Source organism: Oncorhynchus gorbuscha, linkage group LG18 (genome assembly GCF_021184085.1).
Source record: "Oncorhynchus gorbuscha isolate QuinsamMale2020 ecotype Even-year linkage group LG18, OgorEven_v1.0, whole genome shotgun sequence".
NCBI classification, from domain to species: domain Eukaryota; kingdom Metazoa; phylum Chordata; class Actinopteri; order Salmoniformes; family Salmonidae; genus Oncorhynchus; species Oncorhynchus gorbuscha.
The window spans coordinates 75,646,415-75,664,967 of NC_060190.1; the positions used below are offsets into that span (position 1 = coordinate 75,646,415).

The 18,553-nt window shown below is 45.4% G+C and overlaps 1 protein-coding gene across 1 annotated transcript; it reads right to left on the bottom strand.

Annotated features, from left to right (window-relative positions):
• Positions 1-911: 911 nt before the first annotated feature.
• Positions 912-17,976, bottom strand: zgc:171566. Its single transcript, XM_046312570.1, has 8 exons — positions 17,514-17,976; positions 16,642-16,807; positions 16,235-16,319; positions 15,810-15,948; positions 15,080-15,186; positions 9,679-9,769; positions 8,510-8,647; positions 912-1,477 (listed from the first exon to the last, which is right to left on the bottom strand). Exons 1-8 carry the CDS (start codon positions 17,614-17,616, stop codon positions 1,356-1,358), a joined length of 951 nt encoding a protein of 316 aa, XP_046168526.1. The 5' UTR covers positions 17,617-17,976; the 3' UTR covers positions 912-1,355.
• Between the last annotated feature and the right edge of the window lie 577 nt (positions 17,977-18,553).

The window sequence follows — 18,553 nt, forward strand, 5'->3', positions numbered from 1 at the left end:
ATGGGAGGAAGAGTGGGATGGCTGAGGGGAGGGAGGAATGGATGGATGAGAGGGGTGGCTGGAAGGAGAGTGGGATGGCTGATGAGAGGGAGGAATAACATGTTTTTTTTATTTTGCACTAGACAAGCAGATAGCCACAATGTGCTCTTTAAAATCTGTATTGGACAGTTGACCTCTCCAGGGTCATGTTCATTAGGCAACAAACAGAAGAAAACTGACAATCAAGAAAGGACTACTTGGGATCTGGTCCAATAACGAACGTTAATTATTTATTTTTTTTTAAAGCATTTTACATTGAGTTCCATAATGAACACAACAGAGGAAAGTTCAGAGAGTAGGTCTGAACTCTGTCTCTTTTGTCATTATTAATGGGAAATATCTCAATTGAAAATGTTTTAGTCCAGGACTAGGCTTATTGGAAACCAGCCATAGGTCTGTGTGTGGGGCAGCTCCTTGTATTGCTCCTGCCTCCATCATAGAAGCTGCTCAGTGGCATTAAAATGTCAGGTTTCTCATGTCATTTGTATAAGAATTATCCCCAGGTGTCATTGCTAACACCAAGTGAGTCGGCTAGAGAGAAGTTTAGAAGTATACTCTGTTATTGATTTTATAAATGTTCATTATTTTGTGAAACTTTTTTTTATTTTTAAATGTCATGTTAGTTTACATTTTTCACTGGTTTTGTTATGCATCATGTAATGGAAAAAAAATAAACATTTGTGAAATGCTGCTTTAGGATTTAGTCTGCTTGTAGCCTATATGATAATGAAATTATACAATTGCGCCATCTAGTGTATACTATAGAAAAACCTCCCAATTCTGGAGGTACTTGAATATTCAGATTCAAGCACATATACAAGCACATATTGATGATATATTGGGCCAGTCAGCTGCCATCTATAAGAAACAATGTCAACAAGGTTTTGTTTGCAGACTTTATTGTCCATTAATTTGGGTAAAACAATAAAAACACTTATTGTGATGTCACTAAAATGTGCTTTCAAATGCATCACAAAACAGATGAATTCAGAAGACTTTTTTGCAGTTGTGTGCAGGCAGTTTTCGGGTTCCGTTTTCAGACGTTACAGTCACGTTGTCATAATGGCAGTAAGAATGTACATATTTTCCCTATTAATTAAAAACGATATCTTCACATCCAATATATTTCAACATGTTTTAAAAACACATCAAGACTCCAAACCAAGTTAAAAAAAAACAAAACATTTTTAGAATCATCCAACATCTGCAATAAACACTGATCCAAAACATTTTATTTTTTTTACAGCTAAATCAGAGCTCAAATACAAATGCAGTTTATTTTTACAGTTTAAAGAGACTATAATCAATGATTAAATCTAATCAAAGTAATAATTTTGCACAAATATACCATCTAGACCTGTGAATACAGGAGAATAGTTGTAGATTAGAGCCCTCTCCTCCTCACTGGTTGAAGAGAACGCGTGATGATTCTTCATGGCTGTGAATAGGAGGATGAGTAGGACAACAGAAGAGATTAGCCAACTGTGTTTAAACACTAACATACTCCCACATCTACAGGCCTACTACACTGAATAAAAATGCAACAATTACTAAGTTACAGTTCATATAAAGGAAATCAGTCAATTGAAATACATGAATTAGGCCCTAATCTATGGATTTCACATGACTGGGAATACAGATGCATCTGTTGGATCACAGATAGTGTACCTATTAAAAAAAACAGTTAGGGGCGTGGATCAGAAAACCAGTCAGTATCTGGTGTGACCACATGTTTCCTCATGCAGTGCGACACATCTCCTTCGCATAGATTTGATCAGGCTGTTGATTGTGGCCTGTGAAATGTTGTCCCACTCCTCTTCCATGGCTGTGCAAAGTTGCTTTATATTGGCGGGAAATGGAACACGCTGTCATACACGTTGATCCAGAGCATCCCAAACAGCTCAATGGGTGACGTGTCTGGTGAGTATGCAGGCCATTGAAGAACTGAGACATTTTCAGCTTCCAGGAATTGCGTACAGATCCTTGCGACATGGGGCCTTGCGTTATCATGCTGAAACATGAGGTGATGGCGGCGGATGAATGGCACGACAACGGGCCTCAGGATCTCATCATCGTATCTCTGTGCATTCAAATTGCCATCGATAAAATGCAATTGTGTTCGTTGTCCGTAGCTTATACCTGCCCACACCATAACCCCACCGCCAACATGGGGCACTCTTCACAACATTGACATCAGCAAACCGCTCGCCCACAAACGCCATACAAACCGCCTGCCCGGTACAGTTGAAACTGATTTAGCCATGAAGAGCACACTTCTCCAGCGTGCCAGCGGCCATTGAAGGTGAGCATTTGCCCACTGAAGACCCTGGTGAGGATGATTAAACACACAGATGAGGTGGCGTCAGACAGTTTGTGCAGAAATTATTTGGTTGTGCAAATACCGGATGTGGAGGTCCTGGGCTGGCATGGTTACATGGTCTGCGGTTGTGAGGCCGGTTGGACATGCTGCCGAATTCTCTAAAATGATGTTGGAGGTGGCTTATGGTAGAGAAATACACAAAATGTCTCTGGCAACAGCTCTGGTGGATATTCCCACAGTCAGCATGCCAAATTGCCACTGCTCCATCAAAATCTCTGGCATTGTATTGTGTGACAAAACTGCACATTTTAGAGTGGCCTTTTGTTCCCCAGCACAAGGTGCACCTGTGTAATGATCATGCTGTTTAATCAGCTACGCCACACCTGTCAGGTGGATGGATTATCTTGGTAAAAGAAGAAATGCTCATTAACAGGGATGTAAACAAACGCGTGTACAACATTTTGAGAGAAATAAGCTTCTTGCATGTATAGAACATTTCTGGCATCTATATAATAAAAATAAAATGAAACATGGGACCAATACTTAAGTTAATATTTGTTTTCAGTGTATGTGTTGTAACCAACCATACTGTTGCATTACAATAATATGGAGTTGGCTCAACTCAAACCAGACCAGGCTAGTGTCATATACATACGTGTACAGTGCATCCAGAAAGCATTCAGACTCCTTCACTTTTTCCACGTTTTCTTACTTTCAGCCTTATTCTAAAATTAGATTTAAATTTAATTATTATTTTTTAATTCCCCCCCCCCCCAATCTACACACAATACCACATAATGACAAAGTGAAAACCGGTTTAGAAATGTTTGCAAATGTATAAAAAAAAACTTCAAACAGAAATACCTTAATTTACATAAGTATTATGATATTTTGCTATGAGACTCGAAAATGAGCTCAGGTGCATCCGGTTTCCATTGATCATCCTTGAGATGTTTCTACAACTTCATTGGAGTCCACCTGTGGTAAATTCAATTGATTGGACATAGGTGTGTGTGCCTTCCCAAATTGTCTATATAATGTCCCACAGTTGACAGTACATGTCAGAGTAAAAACCAAGCCATGAGGTCGAAGGAATTGTCCGTAGAGCTCAGAGACAGGATTGTGTCGAGACACAGATCTGGGGAAGGGTACCAAAACATTTCTGCAGCATTGAAGGTCCCCAAGTACACAGTGGCCTCCATCATTCTTAAATGGAAGAAGTTTGGAATCACCAAGACTCTTCCTAGAGCTGGCCACCCGGCCAAACTGAGCAATGGGGGGAGAAGGTCCTTGGTCAGGGAGATTACCAAGAACCTGATGGTCTCTGAGCATGTTGGTGGCATCATCATGTTGTGGGGATGTTTTTCAACAGCAGGGACTGGGAGACGGGAAAGATGAACTGAGAAAAGTACAGAGGGATCCTTGAGGAAAACCTGTTCCAGACCGGTCAGGACTGAAGTTTCACCTTCGAACAGGACAACAACACAGCCAAGACAACGTAGGAGTCTCTGAATGTCCTTGAGTGGCCCAGCCAGAGCCCGGACTTGAACATCTCTGGAGAGACCTGAAAATAGCAGAGCTTGAGAGGATCTGCAGAGAAGAATGGCAGAAACTCCCCAAATACAGGTGTGCCAAGCTTGTAGCGTCATACCCAAGAAGACTTGAGGCTGTAATCGCTGCCAAAGGTGCTTCAAATCAAGTTGTATTTGTCACGTACACATGGTTAGCAGATGTTAATGCGAGTGTAGTGAAATGCTTGTGCTTCTGGTTCCTACAACGCAGTAATAACCAACGAGTAATCTAACCTAACAATTTCACAACTACTACCTTATACACACTCACAAGTGTAAAGGGATAAAGAATATGTACATAGATATATGAATGAGTGATGGTACAGAGCGGCATAGGCAAGATGCAGTAGATAGTGGAGAGTAGTGGAGAGGGTAGCTAGTTTTAAGTTCCTCGGCATACACATCACAGACAAACTGAATTGGTCCACTCACACTGACAGCGTCGTGAAGAAGGCGCAGCAGCGCCTATTCAACCTCAGGAGGCTGAAGAAATTCGGCTTGTCACCAAAAGCACTCACAAACTTCTACAGATGCACAATCGAGAGCATCCTGGCGGGCTGTATCACCGCCTGGTACGGCAACTGCTCCGCCCTCAACCGTAAGGCTCTCCAGAGGGTAGTGAGGACTGCACAACGCATCACCGGGGGCAAACTACCTGCCCTCCAGGACACCTACACCACCCGTTGTTACAGGAAGGCCATAAAGATCATCAAGGACATCAACCACCCGAACCACTGCCTGTTCACCCCGCTATCATCCAGAAGGCGAGGTCAGTACAGGTGCATCAAAGCTGGGACCGAGAGACTGAAAAACAGCTTCTATCTCAAGGCCATCAGACTGTTAAATAGCCACCACTAACATTGAGTGGCTGCTGCCAACACACTGTCATTGACACTGACCCAACTCCAGCCATTTTAATAATGGGAATTGATGGGAAATGATGTAAATATATCACTAGCCACTTTAAACAATGCTACCTTATATAATGTTACTTACCCTACATTATTCATCTCATATACATATGTATATACTGTACTCTACAACATCGACTGCATCCTTATGTAACACATGTATCACTAGCCACTTTAACTATGCCACTTTGTTTACTTTGTCTACACACTCATCTCATATGTATATACTGTACTCGATACCATCTACTGTATGCTGCTCTGTACCATCACTCATTCATATATCCTTATGTACATGTTCCTTATCCCCTTACACTGTGTATAAGACTGTAGTTTTGGAATTGTTAGTTAGATTACTTGTTGGTTATCACTGCATTGTCGGAACTAGAAGCACAAGCATTTCGCTACACTCGCATTAACATCTGCTAACCATGTGTGTGTGACAAATAAAATTTGATTTGATTTGATTTAGATGATAGAGTACAGTATATACATATGAGATGAGTAATGTAGGGTCTGTAAACATTATATTAAGTGGCATTGTTTAAAGTGGCTAGTGATACATTTTTACATCAATTTTTCCATTATTAAAGTGGCTGGAGTTGAGTCAGTATGTTGGCAGCAGCCATTCAATGTTAGTGTTAAACATCCACCAGTCTGATGGCCTTGAGATAGAAGCTGTTTTTCAGTCTCTCGGTCCCAGCTTTGATGCACCTGTACTGACCTCGCCTTCTGGATGATAGTGGGGTAAACAGGCAGTGGCTCGGGTGGTTGTCCTTGATGATCTTAATGGCCTTCCTGTGACATTGGGTGGTGTAGGTGTCCTGGAGGGCAGGTAGTTTGCCCCTGGTGATGTGTTGTACAGACCTCACTACCCTCTGGAGAGCCTTACGGTTGTGGGCGGAGCAGTTGCTGTACCAGGCGGTGATAGGATGCTCTCGATTGTGCATCTGTAGAATTTGTGAGTGACCAATCCAGTTTGTCTGTGATGTGTACGTTGACTAACTTAAAACTTACTACCCTCTACATTACTGTCCCGTCGATGTGGATAGGGGGGTGCTCCCTCTGCGGTTTCCTGAAGTCCACAATCATCTCCTTAGTTTTGTTGACGTTGAGTGGGAGGTTATTTTCCTGACACCACACTCAGAGGGCCGTCACCTCCTCCCTGTAGGCCGTCTCGTCGTTGTTGGTAACCAAGCCTACCACTGTAGTGTCATCTGCAAACTTGATGATTGAGTTGGAGGCTTACATGGCCACGCAGTCGTGGGTGAACAGGGAGTACAGGAGAGGGCTCAGAATGCACCCTTGAGGGACTCCAGTGTTTAGGATCAGCGGGGTGGAGATGTTACCTACCCTCACCACCTGGGGTCGGTCCGCCAGAAAGTACAGTACTCAATTGCACAGGGCGGGGTCGAGACCCAGGGTCTCGAGCTTGATGAGTTGAGGGTACTATGCTGTTAAATGCTGAGCTAAATACATAGGTATTCCTCTTGTCTAGATGGGTTAGGGCAGTGTGGTTGTGATTGCGTCGTCTGTGGACCTATTTGGGCTGTAAGAAAATTGGAGTGGGTCTAGGGTGTCAGGGGTAGGGTGGACGTGATATGGCCCTTGACTAGTCTCTCAAAGCACTTGATGATGGAAGTGAGTGCTACGGGGCGGTAGTCGTTTAGCTCAGTTACCTTAGCTTTCTTGGGAACAGGAACAATGGTGGCCCTCTTGAAGCATGTGGGAAGAGCAGACTGGGATAAGGATTGATCGAATATGTCCATAAACACACCAGCCAGCTGGTTTGCGCATGCACTGAGGACGCGGCTGGGCCTGCAGCCTTGCGAGGGTGAACACGTTTAAATGTTTTACCCACGTCGGCTGCAGTGAAAGAGAGTCCACATGTTTTGGTAGCGGGCCGTGTCAGTGGTACTGTATTGTCCTCAAAGCGGGCAAAGAAGTTGTTTAGTCTGTCTGGAAGCAAGACATCCTGGTCCACGGCAGTGGTTTGCGCTTTCAGCCTCGCGACGACATCACCGATGCACTTGCTAGTAAACTCGCTCACCGAATCAGCGTATTCGTCAATGTTGTTGTTGGACGCAATGCGGAACATATCCCAGTCCACGTGATCGAAGCAATCTTGAAGTGTGGAATCAGATCAGTTGGACCAGTGTTGAGCAGATCTGAGAGCGGGAGCTTCCGGTTTTAGTCTCGGTCTATAGGCAGGGAGCAACAAAATGGAGTCATGGTCAACTTTTCCAAAAGGAGGGCCTTATATGAGTCGCGGCAGTTAGAATAACAATGATCCAGGGTTTTGCCAGCCCTGGTAGCACAATCGATATGCTGATAGAATTTACGGAGTCTTGTTTTCAGATTAGCCTTGTTAAAATCCCCAGCTACATTGAATGCGGCCTCAGGATGTGGTTTCCATTTTACATAAAATAATTTGTTCAGGGCCATTGATGTGTCTGCTTTGGGGGGGGAATATATGCGGCTGTGATTATAATCGAAGAGTATTATCTTGGTAGATAATGCGGTCGACATTTGATTAGGAGGAATTCACACCACGTCTCCTTAATCATGAGGCATACTATTCTTACCAGAAAGATGCCCGTTTCTGTCGGCGTGATGCGTGAAGAAACCAGCTGGCTGCACCGACTCCGATAGTCCCTCGAGTGAGCCATGTTTCCGTGAAGCAAAGAACGTTAGTCTCTTATGTCTCTCTGGAATGCTACCCTTTCTTGGATTTCATCAACCTTAGTGACTGGACGTTGGTGAGTAGTATGCTAGGGAGAGGTGTGCGATGTGCCCGTCTCCGGAGCCTGACCAGAAGACCGCTTCGTCGGTCCCTTTTACGGTGACGCTGTTTTGGCTCTCTGGCTGGGATCAGATCCATTGTCCTGGGTGGTGGTCCAAACAGAGGATCCTCTTCGGGAAAGTCGTATTCCTGGACGTAATGATGGTGAGTTGATGTTGCTCCTCTATCCAGTAGCTCCTTCCGACTGTATGTAATGAAACCTAAGATTACTTGGGGATGCAATGTAAGAAATAACACGTAAAAAATCTGCATAGTTTCTCTGTCGGCACCGGAAGTCTACAGCACGTACAGATTCAACAAAGTACTGAGTAAAGGGTGGTATCTGTTTAAAAAAAAAATAAACACATTTGCTAAAATGTCTAAAAAAACATTTTCTTTGTCATTTTGGGGTATTGTGAGTAGATTGAGGGAAAAAAACATTAAATTAATTGATCAAATAAGGCTAACATAACAAAACGCGGGAAAAGGGCTGAATACACTGAGAAAGCACCGGATAATGAAATGATAGTGTAATGTAGGGTTAACAAATCATGTTGTTTATCTGACACAATGTATGACTATAGGATGACCTGTCATCTACAGGTTAATGGTCCCTCCCCAGGCCAGCGTCGTACGGTCCCTCCCCAGGCCAGCGTCGTACGGTCCCTCCCCAGGCCAGCGTCGTACGGTCCCTCCCCAGGCCAGCGTCGTACGGTCCCTCCCCAGGCCAGCGTCGTACGGTCCCTCCCCAGGCCAGCGTCGTACGGTCCCTCCCCAGGCCAGCGTCTTACGGTCCCTCCCCAGGCCAGCGTCGTACGGTCCCTCCCCAGGCCAGCGTCGTTTTTAACTGATTTGCCTGCTTAAAGAAAAGTGGACTAAAATAACTCACCCTCGGAGACAAAGAAGTGTGCTGTGTAGAAGGATGCTCTGATGGAGGCAGCAGAGTGGACCATGCCTGGTTTATCTACCCACTCAAAGGGACTCTTCTCAGGGTGCCACTGGACAGCATAGAACGGATAGTGGTATGCTGGAACAGGAAAACAGACAGAACATGTATACTAGAACAACTCTAGTCTCCAGGTACAGTGTGGGCCATTAGACAGCAGAAAACAGACCACTAGTCTCCTGGTACAGTGTGGGCCATTAGACAGCAGAAAACAGATCACTCTAGTCTCCTGGTACAGTGTGGGCCATGAGACAGCACATCAACATACACACACACACACACACACACACACACACACACACACACACACACACACACACACACACACACACACACACACACACACACACACACACACACACACACACACACACACACACACACACACACACAGTTACATAATGAAAACAGACCACTAGTCTCCAGGTACAGTGTGGGCCATTAGACAGCAGAAAACAGACCACTAGTCTCCTGGTACAGTGTGGGCCATTAGACAGCAGAAAACAGATCACTCTAGTCTCCTGGTACAGTGTGGGCCATGAGACAGCAGAAAACAGACCACTATAGTATCCAGGTACAGTGTGGGCCATGAGACAGCAGAAAACAGACCACTCTAGTCTCCAGGTACAGTGTGACTGATTAGCACCTGGAGTCTTGTGGACATGACCGATTGATAAATCAACACACTGAAGTAAATGTATTTTAAAAACATCAGTTGAAAACGTGTGAATCAACATACCCTGCTTGTGAAGGATCACACACACACACACACACACACACACACACACACACACACACACACACACACACACACACACACACACACACACACACACACACACACACACACACACACACACACACACACACACACACACACACACACACACACACACACACACACACACACACACACACACACACCATGGTTACATAATGTTTACCTACAGACAACAGTCTGTTCAAATACAGTAAAACGTTTGTCCAAGACCAGCTTAACAGATATCAGCTGAAAAGTGATAAGTCCTACTAGTAAACGCTGACAACATTTGACTGCCAAATTAACCTTGTGACTAAAGTCCCTCTAGCCATGCTCAGACACCGTACAGTACCTTCCATGGTAGAAACGAACTCTCTCCTGCCGTCTGTGTTGGTGGTCAGAATCTTGTAGAAACGTTTCAGTTTGACATTCCGGCTGTAGTTCTGGTGACATGAATCATTACATTGAGTTATTTTGGAATGTTCCGGAATTTTTAAATACATTTTTTTTTTTTAAAAGGTTACATTGTTGCTGAGAAATACATACATGTTTATTTTTGCTCTAGTCTAGGAAACAGGAAACTGAAATGTCTACAAAGGAATAGGACAATATATATTCAAATCAAACTTTATTTGTCACATGCGCCGAATACAACAAGTGTAGACTTTACCTTGAAATACTTACTTACAAGCCCTTAACCAACAGTGCAGTTCAAGAAGAAGAAAATATTTACCAAGTAGACTAAAATAAAAAGTAATTATGAAAACACTAAGAATAACGAGGCTATATACAGGGGGCACCGGTACCGAGTCAGTGTGCAGGGGTACAGGCCAGTTGAGGTAAACTGTACATGTAGGTGGGGGCGAAGTGACTGACAGGCTAGTTGAGGTCATCTGTACATTTAGGTGGGGGCGAAGTGACTGACACACAGACTAGTTGAGGTAAACTGTACATGTAGGTGGGGGCGAAGTGACTGACACACAGGCCAGTTGAGGTCATCTGTACATGTAGGTGGGGGCGAAGTGACTGACACACAGGCCAGTTGAGGTCATCTGTACATGTAGGTGGGGGCGAAGTGACTGACACACAGGCTAGTTGAGGTCATCTGTACATGTAGGTGGGGGCGAAGTGACTGACACACAGGCTAGTTGAGGTCATCTGTACATGTAGGTGGGGGCGAAGTGACTGACACACAGGCTAGTTGAGGTCATCTGTACATGTAGGTGGGGGCGAAGTGACTGACACACAGGCCAGTTGAGGTCATCTGTACATGTAGGTGGGGGCGAAGTGTCTGACAGGCTAGTTGAGGTCATCTGTACATGTAGGTGGGGGCGAAGTGACTGACACACAGGCCAGTTGAGGTCATCTGTACATGTAGGTGGGGGCGAAGTGACTGACACACAGGCCAGTTGAGGTAAACTGTACATTTAGGTGGGGGCGAAGTGGCTAGTTGAGGTCTGACAGGCTAGTTGACTGACACAGGCCAGGTCATCTGTACATGTAGGTGGGGGCGAAGTGACTGACACACAGGCCAGTTGAGGTCATCTGTACATTTAGGTGGGGGCGAAGTGTCTGACAGGCCAGTTGAGGTCATCTGTACATTTAGGTGGGGGCGAAGTGTCTGACAGGCCAGTTGAGGTAAACTGTACATGTAGGTGGGGGCGAAGTGTCTGACAGGCCAGTTGAGGTCATCTGTACATGTAGGTGGGGGCGAAGTGTCTGACAGGCCAGTTGAGGTCATCTGTACATGTAGGTGGGGGAGGTCGAAGTGTCTGACAGGCCAGTTGAGGTCATCTGTACATGTAGGTGGGGGCGAAGTGTCTGACAGGCCAGTTGAGGTCATCTGTACATTTAGGTGGGGGCGAAGTGTCTGACAGGCCAGTTGAGGTCATCTGTACATGTAGGTGGGGGCGAAGTGACTGACACACAGGCCAGTTGAGGTCATCTGTACATGTAGGTGGGGGCGAAGTGACTGACACACAGGCCAGTTGAGGTCATCTGTACATGTAGGTGGGGGCGAAGTGTCTGACAGGCTAGTTGAGGTCATCTGTACATGTAGGTGGGGGCGAAGTGACTGACAGGCTAGTTGAGGTCATCTGTACATGTAGGTGGGGGCGAAGTGACTGACACACAGGCCAGTTGAGGTAAACTGTACATTTAGGTGGGGGCGAAGTGTCTGACAGGCTAGTTGAGGTCATCTGTACATGTAGGTGGGGGCGAAGTGACTGACACACAGGCCAGTTGAGGTAAACTGTACATTTAGGTGGGGGCGAAGTGTCTGACAGGCCAGTTGAGGTCATCTGTACATTTAGGTGGGGGCGAAGTGTCTGACAGGCCAGTTGAGGTAAACTGTACATGTAGGTGGGGGCGAAGTGTCTGACAGGCCAGTTGAGGTCATCTGTACATGTAGGTGGGGGCGAAGTGTCTGACAGGCCAGTTGAGGTCATCTGTACATGTAGGTGGGGGCGAAGTGTCTGACAGGCCAGTTGAGGTCATCTGTACATGTAGGTGGGGGCGGTGTCTGACAGGCCAGTTGAGGTCATCTGTACATGTAGGTGGGGGCGAAGTGTCTGACAGGCCAGTTGAGGTCATCTGTACATGTAGGTGGGGGCGAAGTGTCTGACAGGCCAGTTGAGGTCATCTGTACATGTAGGTGGGGGCGAAGTGTCTGACAGGCCAGTTGAGGTCATCTGTACATGTAGGTGGGGGCGAAGTGTCTGACAGGCCAGTTGAGGTCATCTGTACATGTAGGTGGGGGCGAAGTGTCTGACAGGCCAGTTGAGGTCATCTGTACATGTAGGTGGGGGCGAAGTGTCTGACAGGCCAGTTGAGGTCATCTGTACATGTAGGTGGGGGGGGCGAAGTGTCTGACAGGCCAGTTGAGGTCATCTGTACATGTAGGTGGGGGCTGAAGTGTCTGACAGGCCAGTTGAGGTCATCTGTACATTTAGGTGGGGGCGAAGTGTCTGACAGGCCAGTTGAGGTCATCTGTACATGTAGGTGGGGGCGAAGTGACTGACACACAGGCCAGTTGAGGTCATCTGTACATGTAGGTGGGGGCGAAGTGACTGACACACAGGCCAGTTGAGGTCATCTGTACATGTAGGTGGGGGCGAACAGAGGTCATCTGTACATGTAGGTGGGGGCGAACAGAGGTCATCTGTACATGTAGGTGGGGGCGAACAGAGGTCATCTGTACATGTAGGTGGGGGCGAACAGAGGTCATCTGTACATGTAGGTGGGGGCGAACAGAGGTCATCTGTACATGTAGGTGGGGGCGAACAGAGGTCATCTGTACATGTAGGTGGGGGCGAACAGAGGTCATCTGTACATGTAGGTGGGGGCGAACAGAGGTCATCTGTACATGTAGGTGGGGGCGAACAGAGGTCATCTGTACATGTAGGTGGGGGCGAACAGAGGTCATCTGTACATGTAGGTGGGGGCGAACAGAGGTCATCTGTACATGTAGGTGGGGGCGAACAGAGGTCATCTGTACATGTAGGTGGGGGCGAACAGAGGTCATCTGTACATGTAGGTGGGGGCGAACAGAGGTCATCTGTACATGTAGGTGGGGGCGAACAGAGGTCATCTGTACATGTAGGTGGGGGCGAACAGAGGTCATCTGTACATGTAGGTGGGGGCGAACAGAGGTCATCTGTACATGGTAACTCTGACAGGCTAGTTGAGGTCATCTGTACATGTAGGTGGGGGCGAAGTGGTAACTCTGACAGGCTAGTTGAGGTCATCTGTACATGTAGGTGGGGCGAAGTGGTAACTCTGACAGGCTAGTTGAGGTCATCTGTACATGTAGGTGGGGGCGAAGTGGTAACTCTGACAGGCTAGTTGAGGTCATCTGTACATGTAGGTGGGGGCGAAGTGGTAACTCTGACAGGCTAGTTGAGGTCATCTGTACATGTAGGTGGGGGCGAAGTGGTAACTCTGACAGGCTAGTTGAGGTCATCTGTACATGTAGGTGGGGGGCGAAGTGGTAACTCTGACAGACTAGTTGTAGGTGGGGGCGAAGTGGTAACTCTGACAGGCTAGTTGTAGGTGGGGGCGAAGTGGTAACTCTGACAGGCTAGTTGTAGGTGGGGGCGAAGTGGTAACTCTGACAGACTAGTTGTAGGTGGGGGGCGAAGCTCTGAAGTGGTAACTCTGACAGACTAGTTGTAGGTGGGGGCGAAGTGGTAACTCTGACAGACTAGTTGTAGGTGGGGGCGAAGTGGTAACTCTGACAGACTAGTTGTAGGTGGGGGCGAAGTGGTAACTCTGACAGACTAGTTGTAGGTGGGGGCGAAGTGGTAACTCTGACAGACTAGTTGTAGGTGGGGGCGAAGTGGTAACTCTGACAGACTAGTTGTAGGTGGGGGCGAAGTGGTAACTCTGACAGGCTAGTTGTAGGTGGGGGCGAAGTGGTAACTCTGACAGACTAGTTGTAGGTGGGGGCGAAGTGGTAACTCTGACAGACTAGTTGTAGGTGGGGGCGAAGTGGTAACTCTGACAGGCTAGTTGTAGGTGGGGGCGAAGTGGTAACTCTGACAGGCTAGTTGTAGGTGGGGGCGAAGTGGTAACTCTGACAGACTAGTTGTAGGTGGGGGCGAAGTGGTAACTCTGACAGGCTAGTTGTAGGTGGGGGCGAAGTGGTAACTCTGACAGACATTCAAACAAGTCTTCAGATATTCTCGGAACAGGAATGCAGCGTCTCATCAACCATGTCTCCCGACAACTACATTTGATTACACCAGCACTTGATTTCTTTCTTCGCTCCTCTCCTGGGCTTTCACTAGATAATACTGTCAAAGTCAAAATTGTCTATATCATAAAAATGTATGAAAACAAAAATGTGCTTCTTGGTCTTCATTTAAGGTTAGGCACAAGGTTAGCAGTGTGGTTAGGTTTAAAATCTGATTTAAGATGAGACATTTTTGAAATAGGCGGGGTTTATAACTTTCCGGCTGTGTTAACTTATGACTGTCCCTCTCCTGCCTGCCTCATGAACGAACACAAATGTTAATGGAAATCAAGGTATGTGTTAATAAAAGCAGTTTAGTCATCCTCCAAAACTAGCTAGAATGATCCAATCTATAGCGAATGTGGCATTACACTTTCAGCTCAGTGTTTTGACAAGATGGATAATTCACATACAGAGTAATGCTTGTAGAAAAGACTAGGAAGAAAGCACTGATAAGGACACAATAGTAGGGCTCTGTAGACAGCTGCTCGTCGGTAAAACAAAAAAGGGGGTTCATTGGTCTACAAAAAAACGAGGATGACCAAGGCACTCTTCATGTAATACAAATGCCTTTATATCTATGGCATGTTCAATGTAACAAACTCCTTCGAACTGATGAGTTGTTTGGGCAGCATGGCCTTCACCCTGACGAATACCATGCTGCCCGAAAAACAGCGCTCTTTAAATCCATAAATATATTTTTTAAAAGAGGCATTTTAATTCTATAGAATATTGTTTGTTCAAACACTGTGGTCACTTCTGATCTCTTTCCTTCCCTAAGAACAAGTCTATCAGTCCTAAAAACAAGTCTATCAGTCCTAAGAACAAGTCTATCAGTCCTAAGAACAAGTCTATCAGTCCTAAGAACAAGTCTATCAGTCCTAAGAACAAGTCTATCAGTCCTAAGAACAAGTCTATCAGTCCTAAGAACAAGTCTATCAGTCCTAAAAACAAGTCAGCCAGCAGTCAGACAGTAGCAGAGACTTATTCCTGTGCGTTTATTGACGTGATCAGACAGTACCTGTAGCGACAGACTCCAGCTGTGGAAGTTAGAGGTGATGTTGTCCTCTGACAGAGACTGTAGCAGGCTACCGGGGAAGGTCTTGAACAGACGGCTGTTCTGTGAAGCTGTGGTAAACGAAGGTAAATCAAATATTAAAAGCTTGAATCCTTAGTTGCTCCATACATTTTTGGACTTGTAAATTAATTATATATATATATATACACACATCCGTTGATTCTTAAAGAATATAACATAAAATGCCTGTCGTACCCAATCAGAACCCCCCAAAAAATATACACCTTTTTTCTTCTTCTAACGTTTGTAAACAATGTAAATGTAAACAATGTATAGCCTCAACACATGATAAATCTATAATATGTCACGGATGGTCGGTCCTTGCATCCATAGCTCGGTCTATGAATTTGAAAGTGGTTACGTTTCTCCAGGCCCATCCTTCACTGTTTTGGCCTCTGGGGTTATTAATTATTATTTCAACTGCAGATTATAGTTTTTAAAAAAGGATTGTCAATATCAATGGTCAGTTTCTTTTGTCCAGGGAACGCTTTTCTCCCCTGGCAATGGAAAACGTAATGGTTTTCTTTCTATTTGCTGCCCAAATGAACGCAGCCCTGTACTCCTATGGAGGGGAAACCTGGCCTGTGCAGTGTACAAGGCACAATATCAATATGCATAGACAAACACAGGCCTTCACTCCTAAAGTCTGCAGCAACGTGGTGCCGTCTCTGACCTGGGGTGAATGTGAGAGGCAGGGCCACAGCCTTGGTGTCTGTTAGAGTCAGGAGGTTTTTGTTGCTGGTCAGTACGGTCATCTGCTGAAGACCTTGGCACGTACCCCATATAGGGAAGTACTCGGACGCATCGTTGGCCTGCATGGAGAGAGGAACGACAATGACGACAAGAGGACCACGAATCAACCGGACGTTCTGCTCAACAGGTGGAAGCAATATAGTGGACACTCCACCACTACACTGTTGATAGAAAGGTCAGGGTCAAGGGGAGTCTAAAACTGTGGGTACCAAACAGAATATTCAACATTTAAAACTGTTATATAGTTACTGAAAACTATTTCAAAAACAGCCATCGTCAATCAGGGATGAAAACCAAATTGGATTTTGGTGGGTACGGAACTGATACATTTATTATATTATGTACCTTGATGGCCAGATCGTAGAAGATCTTTGACAATCGACTGAACTGGGACGTCTCCAGATCAACGTCCCCTCCTGGTAGCAGCAACCTAAAACAACCAATCAACCAATCAGAATCAAATTATAATCTTTTTACCTTTATTTAACTGGGCAAGTCAGTTAAGAACAAATTCTTATTTTCAATGAGGGCCTAGGAACAGTGGGTTAACTGCCTGTTCAGGGACAGAACGACAGATTTGTACCTTGTCAGCTCGGGGGTTTGAACTTGCAACCTTCCGGTTACTAGTCCAACGCTCTAACCACTAGGCTACCCTGCCGCCCCAAATTGCCTATAGTCCCTGGCATTTTAATTATTCGAATGAAGGCATCTCTTTACAGTAAACATAATAAGCGAGCAATAATTTCACTCACCCGTTTATGGAGTGAAATATCTTCTCATATTCTTCATCTGTTTGGTGTATTCTTATGGGAACAACTCGGGCTCCAGCACTCTCCAGGTACTTCACATAGGAAGCAGCGATGTAGGAGGATCCCTGAGCATGAGGGTCTCCTACTATGTTCTCCTGGGCCAGGACACCTGAAATAACAATACACTTTCCATTAAAAAACTACAACAAGACTATCATAATGTCTAGGTGGGTGTAGTTGTACATCAAGTTGCCTCACGCTACAGAAACAAGAGATAAGACTCCTGGACAGTTCTGGCTTGGACAAGGCCCGATTCCTTTGAAAAACAACAAAAACTGCAACAACCCCTCCACTTGGTTTGCTTTAAAGATGATAGATAGGGTTAAGGGTTAAAGGTTACTGTGAAGACAGGTGTGGTTAATATATACAGCCATCATCATCATCATCTCACAGATTTTTTTTTCTCTCTCTCTCAACAACGTCTATGGGCGATTTCAGACTATTTTGCTACTTAGCCTATATACACTTGAGGCATTTTTAAATAACCTGCTTTTTAGAAGGCGAAATATTGATCAGCCGGTCTATAACTCTGCAATGGCTACACGAGGATTAACGTTGATCAGTGAAAAATATCAAATATATGTTTTATAACTTATCAAATCTATACAAACCAAGATGACATTCTGAAGTGAGTTTCTCTTGTTTCACTTCCTAGAAAATGGACAATTTCATGTTGGAAATTGGTAGGCTCCAATAATGGTCCCAGAACATTCTAGAATAACCCATTACCAGCAGCATATAAGGAACATTCCAGATACACTCATACACACTCATACACACAAAGTCACCCTATAGATTGATTCGGAAGGGCTTACCGATGATGGGTCTGTAATTTAGATGGTCACTACAAACCACCAGCAGAGGCACACCGCAAAGGCAAGCGGCCAACACCGCAAGAACCGCAAACGGAGGACTCATTCCCCTCGGGTAGCTTACATAAAAATAAAAATGCGAAAATTGGCAGACACTAGTTCTCCTGCTTAAATGATCAGCAGCGCGGTATGTGATGATGGTACCAGTGAGAACGAGGAGGCTGTAGTCTACTGCAGTTACGTGACGCGTAATCCCTGGACTCTACAGTGAAGCCTATCGACTCTCTCACGCGTGGCGGGGGACGCGTGAAAAAAAAAGCTTATATCGGTTTCAGTCACGTGTGCAATTATGAAAACTCACCGAATGACATGTGGACATACGACATATTTCAACCAGGCTATAACGCAAAAGGCAACATTATGCTATTTCAGTGGCGTGTATTCATGGATGCCAAGGGAAGCAAGGCTTCCGCCAAAACATTGATCAAGAAAGAAAAAAAAAACATAAAATAATTACAAGAGGATGAATGTATCACACTAGAGAAAACCCCGAACGAGCGAAACAGCGCCCCCTCTGTCTCTGCATGTGTAGCCCATCTATCTGACTGCAGTCTTGTCAAAAAGAGGATGATATTGTTGCCGCCCGTAGCATTGAATGCAAGCGAAGCCACATAGCATTTTGGCCTCCCTTGATGAAAAAAAAAAAAAAACAATAACAGCCAATCAGCGTTGAGCTAAACTGAGCAAGCTGAACTGTAAATGATCCTGGTCCACCCCCTAAAAAATGCAAAGGGAAGCCAGTTTGGATTTGGTTTCAATCTAATCACATCACATCAAACCAAACGTCATTGCCAGCAGAAAATTTGAATTGTTGCATCTCGAACTTGTGGTTTTACTTAATTATCCGTCCTGGCCCATGATTATATTGGTGAATCGGATCCAACCATAAATTCATACATTGTGCCCCTGGCCTAAGAGGATGGAACATCACAATTATCACAACACATAGGTCCCCCCCCCTCCCGAAACCCCCTGGCTTGGCT

Excerpts from the sequence above, each read along its gene's own strand:
- zgc:171566 (XM_046312570.1), bottom strand. The coding sequence starts at position 17,616 with ATGAGTCCTCCGTTTGCGGTTCTTGCGGTGTTGGCCGCTTGCCTTTGC. Across the intron at positions 16,320-16,641 it reads ATATTTCACTCCATAAACGG|GTTGCTGCTACCAGGAGGGG; the intron begins GTGAGTGAAATT and ends TGGTTGTTTTAG. Across the intron at positions 9,770-15,079 it reads GCTGGAGTCTGTCGCTACAG|AACTACAGCCGGAATGTCAA; the intron begins GTACTGTCTGAT and ends TCATGTCACCAG.